Source organism: Mauremys mutica, chromosome 1 (assembly GCF_020497125.1).
Source record: "Mauremys mutica isolate MM-2020 ecotype Southern chromosome 1, ASM2049712v1, whole genome shotgun sequence".
NCBI classification, from domain to species: domain Eukaryota; kingdom Metazoa; phylum Chordata; order Testudines; family Geoemydidae; genus Mauremys; species Mauremys mutica.
The window spans coordinates 245,261,302-245,277,631 of NC_059072.1; the positions used below are offsets into that span (position 1 = coordinate 245,261,302).

The following is a 16,330-nucleotide window of genomic DNA, read 5'->3' on the forward strand; positions in this document are numbered from 1 at the left end:
ATGTCAGAGGGTGAGTATCAGTCAAAACATTCACTTCAGGCTATCCTTTACTGAGGAGACGTTAGAACAGAGAATGAGTCTAATGCCTCAGACATATAAATTCAAGGGATGATCCAGAGTATCCATATGTCAGAAAGCAGATTGCATGGTTGCTTTCCTGAATGCATCTCCTGGCATTTTTGCTTCAGAAACAACCTTCTATTTTTGAATTCAGGAATTTTTGAAAAGCAAGACTGGGGTGTCAGAAGGTTGCAGGGATTTTTGATGTAGTGGAAATCCATATGCTGCTAATCAGTGATAAAGTGGCAATGCTAAGTGTTTTTGAAACAGACGGTGCACAACATTCATGATTTTTGAGTAGTTTTTAATTTCAGTATGGAGTTCCCTCCTCCCCCGGTTTTCATCAAGAACTTGAAAGTGGGCTCATTTTTGAGAAAAATGTTGCTAAGATAAGGCCCAATTTTTGAGGGAAAATGGCTTTGCATGCAGATTCTTAGGTTTTTCACTTGTTTTCAATGAACAATCGTAAAGAAAAAAATTACTATGAAGCAAAATTTGAGGTTTGTGGAATTACACACAGCCAAACTGCAAACATTTTCACATAAAAACCCTCAAAACACTTTTTTTTTTTTTTTAATTTCACACAACTCTAATTTGAGGCCAAGAGAGACTTTATCATTCTAATTTAGAACAGAGTACCATAAAGGAACAGAACACAAAGATGGCACCTTTCACTGTAAATGTGTAGGACATATTTTAGCCTTTAAATGTGTAGGACACACCAAATTAAGAGCTTTGCAGGGGGCCCTAATGTAAGAAAAGGTTTCATCATACATGAGGTGAAAATCCAAAGCTTTGGTTTAATTTAGAGCAACAGAAATGACAGAAGGATTATGAAGGAATATGCAAGTGCACTTACTGTTCCCTGAGATCTATCTTTGACATCGTACACAGAAAGTTTGATTTGCGTCATTTGATTGATAAGAGAGTCTTGAAAAAAGGCAATACTGCTTAGAAAGATAGGATTATTTGTTCCCTATGATCATAAACACAAAAGAGGTAATATTAATGCAGTGCGATATATGTTGAAAAAAATGTTCCTTATACTAGCTTCAACCTTAAATCGAGAGCAATAATACACCACTACTTACCTCAATAATCTCTGTCTGTGCATGCTTTGTCCAGAATGCCTGAGGAGGTGTAGTGACACTTACTGCGACAAAAGTATTTGGTTTTCGATCTAGCGACGGTGTGAGCAACTCACTGCAAACTTTAGAGGTTTAAGAATATAATTTTTAGAGTCATGGTCTTTCTGACATTGTCCAAAATTCTACAATTCTCATAAACATGTATAATACAAAGAGTGGGACAGTGATGAAGGGCCAAATTTTCAGTATGCTTCTATTTTGTGCATAGGTACAATATTCACTTTTGTGCATGCAAACAACAATTGCACACGGAGATCCGGTAGTCAGATTTGCAATTACTCACTATGCATATGCAAATGTGGGTATTTTTACACACAAAAAAGATATAACATGCACAAAACTGGAACATACTGTAGGATCCCAGCTGCAATTTAAAATTAGTCTCTCCCAGAAGAACCATTGTGGGAGGTTGGTGGTGCAAACATCACCCTTCCCCAGAGGGACAACTGTTCATAATAGTGCAAGGTGGTATTTCTCCAGTGGAAAGCTCATGGGCACGTTGTGCATGAAACAAGCCTGCAGTCTGCTGAACTCTTTGCTCAATAGTATCTTCTCAAGGATATCATTGGGAGTGTTTGAATACCAACCATGTGTCTGCATTGTAAACAGAAGTAGATGGTCCATCAAAACAAGAGGGCACTTTATTTCTGCTAAAAAAATTATTGTCCTTTCATTATTTTAACTACTGTGGAGGGGGACATGGAAGAGGAATCTCCTTCCAAAAAAACTGTATGTGATTGCCTTCCATACATAGATCTAAATAGAACTTTGGTATTAAGGCTGAAAATCCATGTTATCTCCAGTTGGAATGCCATCGTTATGCCTAGAGACACAAGGTGATGAGGTAATATCTTTTTCTGTACCAACTTCTATTGGTGAGAGAGACAAGCTTTCAAGCTTGCTCACACAGTGCTCTTCTTCAGATCCTGAAGAAGAGCACTGTGTGAGCTCAAAAGCTTGTGTCTCTCACCAACAGAAACTGGCCCACTAAGAGATATTATTTCACTCACCTTGTCTCTCTAATATCTTGGGACCAACACAGCTACAAAAGCACTGCATGTATCATTATGCCTAGATCTTCCCCCACTATGGTCCAAGCTATGACTGAAGCTTGGTGGACTACATGTATAGCATTAACTCTACAATTTGTCTGTGCTAGGCAAACTCTTGATGTAACCTAAATAGTACAGTAACTCCCCACTTAACGTCCTCTCGCTGAATGTTGTTTCAATCTTACGTCCCTACTCAGTTACAGAACATGCTCCATTTAAAATTGTGCAATGCTTTGCTATAACATCGTTTCGCTGCCTGATTTGTCCACAGCTAGCAGCCCCGTCAGCTCCCCTACGCACCTCCCTCCCCCCCCCCCCAAGAGCCTCCTGCCAGCTGGCAGACCTCCTGCCCGGGGCAATCAGCTGGCTTGCAGTGTTCAGGAGGCAGGGGAGCCTGCACGCCATGTCCTCGCTCCTCCCCCCTTCCTCCTGAACACCGCAAGCCAGCTGATTGCCGCAGGCAGGAGGCAGGGGAGGGGAGCGAGGACGCGGTGTGCAGAGTAAAGGGGGAAGCGGGGGGGGGGGAGAAGAGGTGGGTTAAGGGTGGGAGCTTGAGGGAAGGGGTGGCGTGAGCGGACCGAAGGTTGAGCCCCCCACCCCTGGTGCTTGCAGAGTAGGGGAAGCTGCTGCTGTTGCACAATGTGCTTCTTCTAGCCTACAGCACCTTCAGTCTCCTTGCCTGCCTCATTGTGTCCAGTGCCAGTGGGCTGTGCCTGTCTGGGGTAAGGTGGGAGCACCTCCCAACTATAGTACTGTACTGTATGGCAAAAAAAAATTCCCTGGAACCTAACCCCCGCCATTTACAAGCATTTTTATGGGGAAATTGGATTCGCTTAACATTGTTTCACTTAAAGTCACATTTTTCAGGAACATAAGTACAATGTTAAGTGAGGAGTTACGGTATTGCAGTGCTGAATACTTTTTTTATTTTCTTTGCTCATCTGTCAGACAGTAGCTGAAACCATAAAAAAATAAGTAATTCAAATTCTGTTTAATGACAATGCAGGGTTCAGATCCAATATTAAAAATACCTATTACTGGTTTCCAATTTTCATTTAAAAACCACTGTCAGATCATAAAGCTTTCAAACTTTTGTAAATTAGTTACTCAGCTAGGAATGTGCTCCACAAATGGAACTTTTGAATTTTCATTGAGAAGCTGTGTTTCTTCTAGTTTCCAGCCAGGTTAACTGATGCACAAAGAGGTCAAAATGACTTGCCCAAAATCATTCAACCAGCCACATTTTTAACCATGTTAGAAATCGGGACACTTCTGGGACCCATATTAACCAAGTGACTACAGGAAAGGATGTATAATTGGCAGTGGATAACCCCTGGAAAACATTCTGTCCTAAAATATTCCTCATCTATTTATGCAGGTGTGCAATTTTCTTAAAGATTCATAGTGAAAACAAATTGAGACTGAAGAGACAAACTCAATCTCAAACTCATTACATCTAAAAGTACAGAAGTTTTAATCTATAGACTTTCAAAAGTATAGCCTAGTTGGTTCACTACAGCCTACCATGCTATCTGTTAAGACTCTTACAGAAAGCAGGGAAAGTTCCATACAAATGCAAGTGCATATCCCTTTCAACACTTATTTATATGGTAGCCGTTTCCATATCAACAATGGTAAAAAAAATATTCAACAGCAAATCCCATGAAAACCAGAAATGGTTTTAAAGAGTAATAAAAACTACTGACCTAAGCTGAACTCTAAAATTGGCTCATCTGGATCCTGGATGTTTCCTGTAGAGCAGAAAAATTAGTAAAAAAGATTAACTCTCCATTGTTCTCATGCAATTCTTGAACTGAAGTTACAGTTAGAGAGGGGAAACATTTTAGGGAAGAAGTTAAATCTATAGAACGTTTTAGGTGACTTCTTTTTAATTCAATGAATCTTGAAAAACTATTTTAAAATATTTACATGTTTCATCTTCAACACCTACAAAGCCATTGGAGTAAAAAAAAATTAAGGCAATGGTTATGGGTTTTTTTTAAAATGCCTGAGTGACTTAGGAGCCCAAGTCCCATTTTCAAAAGCAACAAATACTTAGATTCCTAAATCTTATTAAAAGGCACCTACATCAATGCGATTAAGCGTTGTCTATACTAGAAAGTGGAACCATTTTAAAGATACAGACACAGTTAAAATGGTACAACTCCCCTAGGGTGGAAGCAGTTACACAGATATGAATGTGCTTATACCAGTATAACTATCCCCTTACAGAAACAGGAATCAGCAATACCACTATAAGGCACCTTTATAACTGTTAAATGCATCCACACTAGGGCTTGTACCAGTATAATCATATCAGTTAAAAATATCACATCCCTAACCAACATAGTTATATTGGGATCACATTCAAGTGTCATCCAGGCCTTAAGTCACTTAGATGCTGTTGAGGATTTTACCCAATGCCTAAAGTGGGGGTTACCCAGACAGTTTGCTTGCATGTATGCACACTTCCTCTCTTCCTCTCCATCTCTGACCCTTGTTCTGAAGCTTTGTTTTCCTTTGGCTTGTCCAATGATCATGGAAGATCTAGCCTAATCTAGCCTTTTCCTCCCCACCACCACTTCTAGTTCTTTGCCTAGAAAATAGGGCAAAATTAGTTTTTAAAAGGTAGTCTATTGGAATTTGAATTTCAGGATAATCCCTCCATTGCATGCACTGAGGGTAAACAGGAATGTTTAAAACTTCCAAAAAAACAACAAAAATATTTTGAAAAAATAATACTGTAAGTATGTCTGAAAGGAACATGTGGGCACCAGGTGATGCAAAGGTGCTTACCGGCCAGAGACAAACCTAGCATGTCAGAGGCAATGTCAATAGTGGAGGCCCGTTGCACAGTGCGGGATTTTGCACTGTGGCGGGGGCTGTGTTCTCTTGCTGTCATTTTGTCATGAAGAACACGTCTCTTTTTGCTGCTAGATGTTAGTGATTTGTCTTGCCGAAGTATCAGAGTGCAGCAGATTGTCTCCAGTCGCTACTCCTCCAATATCACCATGCTAAGCATAACTAAAACAAAATTAAAATGACCATTGTCAACTCACTGTAACAGTGACAAATCTATAGATTTAAAATTACCTTAAGTAACTGATAGAAAGCTAAATGCTGATAAAATGCAAGATAACAATTCACATGATTCATGCTTCTGTAGGACTTTTAATGAAAACTGTCTAAATACAGTACAACTTGCAAAAAAGGCTTTTCTGTCAGAGATCAGGGTTGAGAGATACCTATTAGACAAAGGGAAGAGAGCAGCTGCTGTGTTAAGTGATTACTGTACATCTTTAATGCTGTTTGGTGGTTCTCATAACCCCAGAGTATTGAGAGTAAATTTGTCAGATGGGGCCTCTTTCTGTAGAAATAGGACAATAGATAAGGTCAGAAGGAGAATGGCCCGCAGAATATAAATAGAAGACAGGAAATGCTGTGGTTAGCAGTCAACAAACTCTTCCATTTTAGAATCCACCACCACTAAAAAAGGTATAACCTAAAAATATGACAGATCAGGGATATTTTACATTGCAGCATTGTACCCTGTTGTTTGTAAGATTAATTATTAATAAACCTCATTACCATCAGGAAAGTTATTAACAATATTAATAATTATTACATTTTTATAGCAACTCACATTCCAACTGCAGACCATTTTAAAATGGAAGAGGAAAGATTTTCATGCACAATTAAGCTGTTGAACTCCTTGCAACATGATATAAAATAGTCCAACAATATATAAAAATAATGCCAACATTCACAGCGCACATTAGACAAGATAAATACAAGAGAGCTGTGATCTTCCCCAAATGATGCCAGAAAGAAAGAGATGAGGGCCAGTACAGGAAAGTATGACTTAAGGCATGCTAAATTTGATTAGAATGATTAATTTGAAGGTTTCCTTCCTCCCTCAGCTACATTAACACTTCAGTTATGAAACGTTTGTATCTATTCATAACGTTGTTGTGGCAACTCTTTCCATCTAAGAAGAACAAGAAGAAAAATACAACAAATGGAAATGTAGTAACTGTGACCACACATGCATCACTCTTCCTTCTAATACCTCTATACCACTTCACTCTATCATGAAACCTTTCAACCACTCTGAACATCAGAGCAATTTTTTTCCTTACAGGGTTATGAGACAAATAATACGGTCAATATCTGTGAGCACAGAAGTAACTAGATTTTAAAACAGGGAACTCACTTTGGGGTGAGTGGAGAGAAGGGATTGTTGACTATCTGCTCCCAAAACCAGCAGATGGGCCACCCTATAATTCAATTCAGAATGAATAGTATTCCTTGCACACAAGAATTTATGCATCAACTGAAAGTGCCTATAAATCAATGGAGTGATATAAATCAATTCAAAGTGAAAAAAAGGAAAACGGATTAAATAGGAAAACCAAAAGATGAGAGACTTGCATACTTGATTCCCCAAAGTGTTAGTGTGCATCATAACTAACTATACTCTTACCATAGCATGTCAGTCAGCAATTGAAGGAGATGGTTTTCCAGTTCTTCTAATTCATATGATGGTTAGTAAAGAGGCAGTCCTCCCAGAAAAGTATTTAATTTCACAAGATTTGCTCAAGTAGGAGATCGGTCATAACTCTCCACCAGCTTCCAAATCCTCACACTCCCCCTAATTTGTTTTCCTTTGAGTATTAGATTTTAGCTGACTGCTTCTGTATATAAAATGATCTCTTACTGGTGACTAACTCTATTAACTTCAGTGTTCTAGTGGAATGTAACATTGTCACAAGAGATATATGGAGGGATTTGGGCACTGTGCCACAAAAGAACAAATCATACAAATATTATTTATCCACAAAATTAAAGTATGTTCTTATGACAGTAGGCCAAGAAACAGCTTCGGTAAGTAAGGGAGACTGCCACTTCTCCAGCCAAAACCTCTGCAACTGTTGGCGCCCTTAAAAGGGATCAATATTCAAAACTGAAAGAAGACAAATTATCTTAGTTTTCAAGCTGAAGAACTCCTATTTAAAATACCAAATATGATCATTTTCAGAAACCTTACAGACCCTTGATTATTCGTCTAAGTTACAAATTAAACAATTTTAAATTCCACTTGGTGATACATTTTGATTTCATACTGAGCATACTCACTGAGGGCTGTTTTCCTCCTCTGAGACTGTGTGGTTTTGCATGTCTTCAAATCAGAGTTAAGGTCACATCTAAAAATAAACACAGTAGTATTTACAAATGTATGCACTTACAGTTTTATGAAGACTTACACCATTTCAAAGTGGTATTTTATCAAATAATTGCATTTGTACTCCTAATCGTATCCCATTCCCTTATTACTACAGAGCTGCATCTGTGCTCCTAGTTGTGACATAGTTTTGCTGTGTGATAAGCTTTGCAACAGATGTAGCAAAAGCATGTAAATTTGACAGCTTACTTCCACACAAAATCAGCAAGGGCAACAGCCAATCATAACAGAAACAAAGAGTAACTAACACTAAGAGGGTCTGATTTCAAGTCAGCATTTGGTGAGTGGATGAGACAACAGGAAGAAAAATATGCTAAAATGTTTGCACAAAAGTCTAGTACTATAAAAAGCTGTAAGTATATAACTGGCAGAATGTAAGTGGTGGGTTTTTATTTTTTTCCTACTACTCTTGCTTTTCTATAGCTAAGTCTGGACTCAAACCCACAACTTCTACAATACTTTGTAATGGCTGGCAACAAGCATCGGGAAAAGAAAGAGAAAAGAAGTTATTTATAAATACATCATGGGATAACTGGAGGTTTGTATTTGTTAGTGGTTCAGTTTCTACAAAGTAAATACAAGGACCTAAAAAGCAGAAGACAGAACTAAATAACTTTAAACTCAAAGGAGTATGAAAATTCCACCATACTTAAACATCTTGTGAAGGGCACACTATGATGAAAGTGGCCTGGGAGAACCTCACTCTCAATTTTTTGCTTTTACTAGCATCCAAGGAGGCCATGTTTATGCTACAAATTGTGATGGATGCAAACTGTGGTTACCTCAATATACAGCTGCTGAAGTTTGTATAATTGCTCGGAAGTGTGCATATTTGGCTGCACGCCACAGGTAGCCCCAGTATGCCAAAGTGCAGCTGTCTGGCAAAATGCCTTTTGGAAATTTTTGCAATATGGGATACAAATGACTGACTTAGGGACCTCTGGGAGCTAGGGGTCAAGTTCCCAGCATGCAACTTTCTCCATCTCATCATCCCAGAATTTTTGCACCTTTTAAAAAAAAAATCCCACAAACCCACATGGCACTTTTTGGTCTTTGTCATCTCTGACAGAAGCACAGAGCTTTGCACTATTCTCACGAACATTCAAATACAAGACAAGCGATTCATCTGTATTTGCAGACCTGTAGGAAATACCACAACAACTGGGGACATGAGGATTTCTTTGAGGACAGTTTGCTGAGGAACACAGGAAAAAGCAATTCAAGGTTGTTGGTGGCATTCACAGAGCAGCTGCAGATGGTGGAGCACCACTTCAGGGCCCGAGAAACAAGCACTGAGTGGTGGGATCGCATCATCATGCAGGTTTGGGAAGATGAGCAGCGGTTGCAGAACTTTCAGACGTGAAAGGCCACATTTCTGGATCTGTGTGCAAGCATGCCCCAACCCCTCAGTGCATGGACACCAGAATGAGAGCTGCACTGACTGTGCAAAAACAAGTGACACTCGCACTGTGGAAGCGATGCAGATTGCTACACATCAGTGGGAAATCATTTTGAAGCTGGAAAATCCAGTGGAGGCCACTGCCATACAAGCGTGTAGAGCCATTAATGGTCTCCTGCTACGCAGGACTGTGCCTCTTGGCAATGTGTAAGACATAGCAGATAGATTTGCAGCAATAAGGTTTCCAAACTGCGGTGGGGCGATACACAGCACATATATCCCTATATTGGCATCAGCGAACTTGCCACAGGGCGCATCAATAGAAAGGGCTACTTTTCTATGCTTATGCAAGCTCTGGTCAATCTCCAGGGATGCATCACCAGTATCAATGTAGGCTGCTCAGGGAAGGTGCATGGATACTTACAGGTTTAAGAACACAGGACTGTTCAGAAAGCTGCAAGTGGGAATATTCTTTTCCAACCAAGAATATAGAAATGCCAATAGTGATTCTGAGGGACCCAGCCTACCCTTGCTCTCCTGGCTCATGAAGCCTTACAAAGATTCAACTACCAGCTCAACTGGTGCAGAATAACTGGTGAATATGCTTTTGGTAGACTGAAGGGACACTATTGATGCTTACTCACTAGCCTGGATCTCGGTGAGAAACATATCCCCATGGTTATAGCTGCTTGCTGTGTCCTGCATAATATCTGTGAGGCAAAGGGGGTAAAGCTGCTGCCAGGCTGGAGGTGGAGCAGTTGTCTGCTGACTTTCAACAGCCAGACACAAGAGCTATTACAAGAGCCTAATGTGGAGCTGCACAGCTGAGGGAGGCTTTGAAAGAGCACTTGAACAGTCAGCCACTGTAGTGTTCTGTGCTGGACTCTTTTCTGAACTTGGAGATTTGAGTGCTGCTGAGAACTGTGTCGTGCTTGCTGCACATTTATAAATATGAATATGACTGCGTTTTCCTGAAGCTATGAATTATGTGGTGCTTGGTGTGAACTTGCATGTACTGTGTGCTTTGAGTACCACTATTCTTTCGGCAATATTTGTTGTGAACTAATACAGATAATTTGATTCTCAAAAAAAACAAACCAAAAACCCAGACGTTTATTGAGTGGGGAAAAACAGTTTTGCAAAATACCCACAGGCAATTTTAATAAATTCACAGGGTGAAAATTTAAAATTAGAAAGGGAGCTAACATTTATATCCACTTCAGTGCACAAGTGTTGTCCATTGTGGTTATGCATACACCAGTTGTGGTTCTCACAGGTCGGTGTATGTGAAGCTGTGGCTTTTCTTGCTGTCTCCCAGCATGGAGTGATAGGGATAAAGATGCAGCCTGTGATGTCACATGATATGTTGCAGAGGGGAGAGAGCAGAGACCATGGAATTCTCCAAGGACAGTCCTTTCTCTATGTTGTCGGTCTTATTAGTCCTCCAAGCCCTTCATCCACAGTTTGATGCAGCCCTGGCTTTCTTGATCTTGCAGAACATGTTCTCCCTAGTACACTTCTTTCTCCTCCTCCTCAGGGTCAGGCATTCTGCAGGTGCTGAGGGAGCAACCTCAATGCCCCCAGGCCAGAAGCTAATGATAAAAACAGACTGAGGTATCATTGGTGTCATGCTGTCTAGAGTGGCTCATGACCATGAGTGCCTACCTCAGGGCATACTGGCAAAAACAGGGCAGAAATACCAAACTGTTGGTGTGTGTTCTATAATTAGATTTCACCAAGCAAGTAACAACTGTGAACTCCTAGATCGCTTGTACAGTCTTACCATGGAGCCACAGACAATCCCTTTAGACCCTCCAGTCTATCTTGCCACCCAGACAAACTGGACTTAGTGATAAATGGTCGGTTACACCAGAAATCACACCACATTCAAGTTGCTTCCTTACATCAAAGACAATGCCTGTGGCAATTTCTGTAATAAACTCTCTCAATGTTTATTGAGCTAGGAAAGAGAAATAAGAGTTATTTACAAGTTAAAGCAAGCAAATATATACACACAAATGAGTTACCATCTAACCCCTAAGAGTGACAGAGCTGTAGTGATCTGTCAATTCACAGTGTCTTTCTGGACAGACCATGGAGATCTCTGGCTTCAGTTTAGAGTCTCTCGCCCTGTCAGAGTTCAAACAACCAAAAAGGTGGAAAATGTTCCTGTGATTTTGTTTTACTTCCTTCATTTAGCTTCCAAGTCCACATGATGAGTTGCACATAGTATTTCCAAGGTGGGATAGGGCCATTAACCAATCCTTTCTATTGTAATGTCCCTTGATGGCCCATCTGATTTTGATAGTCCTTCTAGCAGCGGAAGACGGATGATTCCCATGCCCGGGTTCACAAGTTCATAGCAAACATTTTCAAAGTTATAAAGCAAAACTTACATAGTTTCTTACAGCATGGAATATAGACATTACAAGTGAGATTAATACATCCAGCAACTTACAAGCATTTCATAGAGTCTAAACACTAAATACATTCTTATAAGACTAATACCTGGGCTGGGCAAAACTAACACACAGGTGAACTGGTCTGATCTCCAGCTATAAGTTTATCAGTTCTTAGCTAATGCCTATAGCCTGGGCAAGAAGTGGCATCTGGTTTGCCAGCATCAAAACTGGATTTACAATCACAACGGAAAGGAAAAGATAGGTTTCAAAATTCCTTTCCCTCATTGCCATAAACACTTCTGATAAGACGCTTATTGAGACTTCGGCTTTGAAGCACCTCAGCATGGCACTGCTCCCCAGCCCCCGCCATGGTGAGCATGGCTCATCAAAAGTGAGGGGGAGGGAGGATTTTCTGTTGCATGAAGCTAGGAAATTCCAGTCCCTATTCCATGGGTACTAACATAGGGCAATGGCACTGGATGCTGGCCCTATTTTCCACAGGCGGTGGGACTTTAGCCAATATCTAACTGCTCAGGGTAACAAAGGCACAGAGAGCTCAGCTGCTACTAGCATCCAGAAGCTGCCCAGGCCCATATGTTGCTAGCCTTTTTATTGCAACGACAGCAGCCAAACTCATTGCACAGTGGCATGAGAAAGTGCCCTACCACAGAGGAAGAAATAAGACAGCCTTCCCTAGAAACCCTTCCGAGAGGACTGCAGAGTATCTCCATGAAATGTTCATCGAGATCTCCTTGGTCCTGTGGTATCCCTGGCGAGGTTCCTTCACTGGCATGCAAAACTGCTGCTGATCCCAGTTGTACCCCTTTGTTTGCTTCACCCATGCCATCTGCTCGTAGATGTCCACTTTTCTATGCCTGATCTGTAACTGTATTTGCACAGCTTCTTCCCCCCACAAGCCAAGGAGATCTATGTCTGCTCCAGGCAGGAGTGTGTCTAGTGCGTGGAGTTGGCCTATTTAGTTGGGAGAGTGGCATACAACTAGGTGAGCAAACCTGGCAGGTCACTCAAGGTGGGCAATCTGGAAAAGGCATTTCAAAAACACACATAAGAGGGAGGTGGCTTCCAGTCTCTGTGATCCCGGGGCAGTGGAGTTTAAAACTGTAACCAGAGAGGTGACTGGCACAGAGAGTGGGGCACTGTGTGACAGCTGTTGGAGGACTGTTAGGGTTTACACAGGTCACACAGTGTCTACACTTGTGCTGCATCATCCTCTGGAGGTCGACCATGGCTCAACATTCTCCATGGGGATGGTTTTACTGCATCGTTGTAATAGGGTGCTTATGTCGGCCACAGACAAATTTGATGTGGACACATGCACAAATAGGTTGATGCAAGGTAATTCACATTGCCCTAACTTTGTAGTGTAGGACTAGGCCAGGCCTTGTTACTCAAGCTTGCTTGAGAACATGGTCCAAATGAGGACAGGCACAGGATGTTAGGTGGAAAGCAACAGACTGCAACTTTATTAACATAGATCAGGTATAAATCAATGGAGGCATAATCCTTTCCAAACTAAAGCTTATATAATACTAATGAACCAGGTTACTTCCTTCTGCTACCCAAAACTGCTGTCCCACCAAATAAACCTAGTGGCCCCAATGACACACATAATCCAGTCAGTATGTCAGGCCAAACCTAGTCTGGAACATGGAAATTGAGCCATCACATATGTAGATGATGAGTTTGTCCACTAAAAAAAATGACCCATTGCTGACGAAAGGTGTAACTGACTCAATACTGAACATATTTTTCCTGCAAGTGAAGGCTTCAACCATGGTTTCTGAAGTGGTGCAGAATACAGTTTGCCCTTGTCCACACTAGCCGCCACACCACGTTCATCATCAGCTCAGCTGCACCGATTGTCATCACTATTGCCAGCAGAGTCAGGGTGAGGACATGTCACTCCCTCCCCAAGCCACACTGCATGGGGCTGGCATCACAGATAGCCCCCGAAGCATTCCTCTGTGCCCCCCTATGAGGGTGCACCCCAGTTTGAAAACCTCTGCTCTATTTCTATGTCATTTCACATGCTCTGGCCACAGAGCCACATACCAGGATTGGGGGAGGGGCAGTGGCAGTGGAGGAATCTCTATCACTGACTTACATGTATGAAGAAACCAAAAGAGAATCTCATAATCATTGACAGTCTATCACTGAGGCCTGGATCCTTACAAGTGGGTGCAACAGCTATGTCCAGCCAAATCAGTGCAGATCACCACATTCCTATCAAAACACTACATTCCAAGTGCACTTGTGGACCAAGCAAGAAAGGACAAAATACTTCTGAAAAATGGCCAGGGGTTGTGACCAAGTATCATTTCCACGAAGGAGTTGTGGGTGGTGGAGGTCTTTATGAAGACTGAACTACCGTAATTTTAATAACTGTCGGGACTTCATAAATGCTCCCATTACCACACTGTCAGATCAGACTAGAGAAGCTGCTACTGTCCAATGTGCTTTGGAGAATCCAAAAAGTAACTCCAGCTGACTGGCTCTCTCAGATTGCTTCCTAGCAAGAACACTCCCATAATCAGAGACCATTTCACTTATTTGCAATGAATCAATGAAAGCCAATGTCCAAGAAGCTTGTTAAAGCAAGCATTCAGACCCACACTTTGACGACCTGTGGGGCAGTGGGCACAAGCGCCAGTTTTGTGATTTTAAGCCAGCTGAGAGTACCTCCCCACCATGAAAATTCTCACCCACCAACTGTGGCCAGGTTCCAGCCTTTTTGCACAACCTGAGCAGCACACAGAGGCTGTATCCTAACTAAGACATTGGTCCTTTGTCTATTATCAAGGGAACCCCGCATCTACTGTTAATTAGATCAACGATCCCCTCTTTGAAAAGAGTTTTGATTACCATGAACCAAAAAGGTCATCCCAATAGTCCCCAACCAGGTACCAATCATTCTCACTCTTTAAAACTCACCCAGGGATTATGCTAAAATTGAGTGCCTGCAGGTGGCAAGAAGCCACCAGCTGGAGGGCAGGAAGTGCTTTAAAGCAAATGAATACAAATACATTCATGCAGTGTGGAAATCCCCCAATACATCCTTTCACTGACATTTCGACTAAGTGCTGTGTAAACTACAGGAAGTGGTTTTCTTCCTTTTCCCACACCCTTCCCCACCTACTTAGATATGACCTATAATCACACTGTTTTTCTTCTTGATCATCCTGCAAAAGTTATTAGAAGCTTTAAAAAACTCAGTTAATCTAGAAACTAATTTTAACCACACTGTGATATTTGGGAGCACTTAACTGGAAACTGCAATTTAGGCCATTTAATTAGTCAGCTCCTTGTGTAAATGAAGACAATTTGTATATATTCACAACTGAAAAAATAAGCAGCAGATTCACTTTTTAAAATTTAATTTACTCATGATCAAAATATTCCCATTTCTTTAGTTTTATCTCCATTAATACAAAATATGTACGCCTACATCTGAAAGCAAGTATTAATTACAGAAATAAATAGCCCGTTAAGCAGACAGATCTGTATACAATAGCTAGAAAGAACATAAAGCATGGTTATGTTCTATTTTGTAGAATTTCTATACAGCTTCATCTACTAGAGGAGAGAACAACGCCATAGCAACCACAAGTCTTGCTATAATACAGTTTGAAATTCAACCACCAATCATTTTACCAAAAAAAGAAAATAAGTTAGTTTTTCAGCTTACAAATGTGTCTATCATTTAAATGAATTTTTACCCTCTTCCCATGAAATATGGAGGCTACATTCTGATGCAGTTTCTAGTTCATGGAATGATTTCTCTATGTTTTACAACCCTTGGCTATAGTTGTATAGAACTTGAACATGTATCATGCAAGAAAGAGATGAAAGACTGCCCACTTTCTCCATGATGTAGGCTGCTACAAGCACAGCAAGCTATGCTCAAGTCTCTCTACTGGCTCCCAGTCAATTTCAGATGCCAGTCTCAGGCCTTGGTCCCAATCTTCAAAGCAATTCATGGACCAAGACCCAGCTACATTAAAGACCAAATTTTGATCTATGAATTGCCAAGACACTTGTGCTCTTGTGGGACAAAGCACAGCACATGAAGTCCAGGACAAACTGCATGAGAGCTGGTAACAAAACATTCTCGATTGAGGGGATCCAGCTTGTGAACAAACTTTTAGAGCAGCGGTTCTCAACCCACTGCCTGCGGGACACATGCAGCCCAATTAGCACACAGCTGTGGCCCACAATGATAAACAGGTGGAGAACCACTGTTTTACAGTCTGACTTTAGGAAACACTTCAAAATGTTCCTCTTCAAAAAGCCTTTCCACCAGAGTAAGATTGACATTCAACACTGACATCCCCTGCTACCCAAGCACCCTCACAATAAAAGATCCTGTAAAACAAATTGACAAACCAATCAACCAAAACAAACCACAAGCAGAGTTATTACTCCATAAAAGGGAGGCAGGCCATATGATCCATGAAGTCCACTAAGGATTTCATTATTGTTATTGATTTTATGTGGAAGGCACTCAAATTGCCACCCATTTCTGGGCAAACAGATGATGAGAATGAGATGTGGGGAGACAGGAGAAAATGCAGAGAAAAAGCACTGAAATGAATAAAAATACATTTGTAAATCAGAAATTTGACACTCATTTTGTTGGAATGAAAGTCTGACTTACAGCAAAATCAATACATCTAACCATAAAGATTCCTTTTAACTACTCCATATACTAATGTACTGTATTTATTAAAGCCATTTTATTCTAATCACAAAATAATCCAACAATCATAGAACCAGTTATGTGTTGATACTATTCCCTTAATTTTGCACGTATGTTTAGTGCATTAGATTCAGGTTCTGCCTTGTCTTGATAGCATACAGTAGGCCATGATTCTGCAACGGGACCCTGCACTAGGTATATGAGAAAGTAAACCCCACAGTTTAGTCTGATATTGAGGTTTGCTGAATGGGGACAGACTGCTGAATCAGGATTTAGGTATGTTGGAATGTCTCACTAATTTTGTCCATTT

The 16,330-nt window shown here is 40.9% G+C and overlaps 1 protein-coding gene across 11 annotated transcripts in view; it reads right to left on the reverse strand.

Annotated features, from left to right (window-relative positions):
• INPP4A (inositol polyphosphate-4-phosphatase type I A) overlaps positions 1-16,330 on the reverse strand; it is a 210,632-nt gene that overhangs the window by 79,699 nt on the left and 114,603 nt on the right. For 10 of the 11 annotated variants that reach the window (XM_045005413.1, XM_045005372.1, XM_045005397.1 and 7 more), the window contains 5 exons: positions 7,397-7,464; positions 5,057-5,284; positions 3,967-4,011; positions 1,152-1,270; positions 920-1,036 (listed from right to left, as the gene is read on the reverse strand). In XM_045005413.1, the coding sequence (XP_044861348.1) occupies positions 920-1,036; positions 1,152-1,270; positions 3,967-4,011; positions 5,057-5,162 (387 nt within the window). In that variant the 5' untranslated portion in view covers positions 5,163-5,284; positions 7,397-7,464. The remainder of the gene's footprint in view (positions 1-919; positions 1,037-1,151; positions 1,271-3,966; positions 4,012-5,056; positions 5,285-7,396; positions 7,465-16,330) is intronic. The other variant, XM_045005380.1, reaches the window with a different exon arrangement.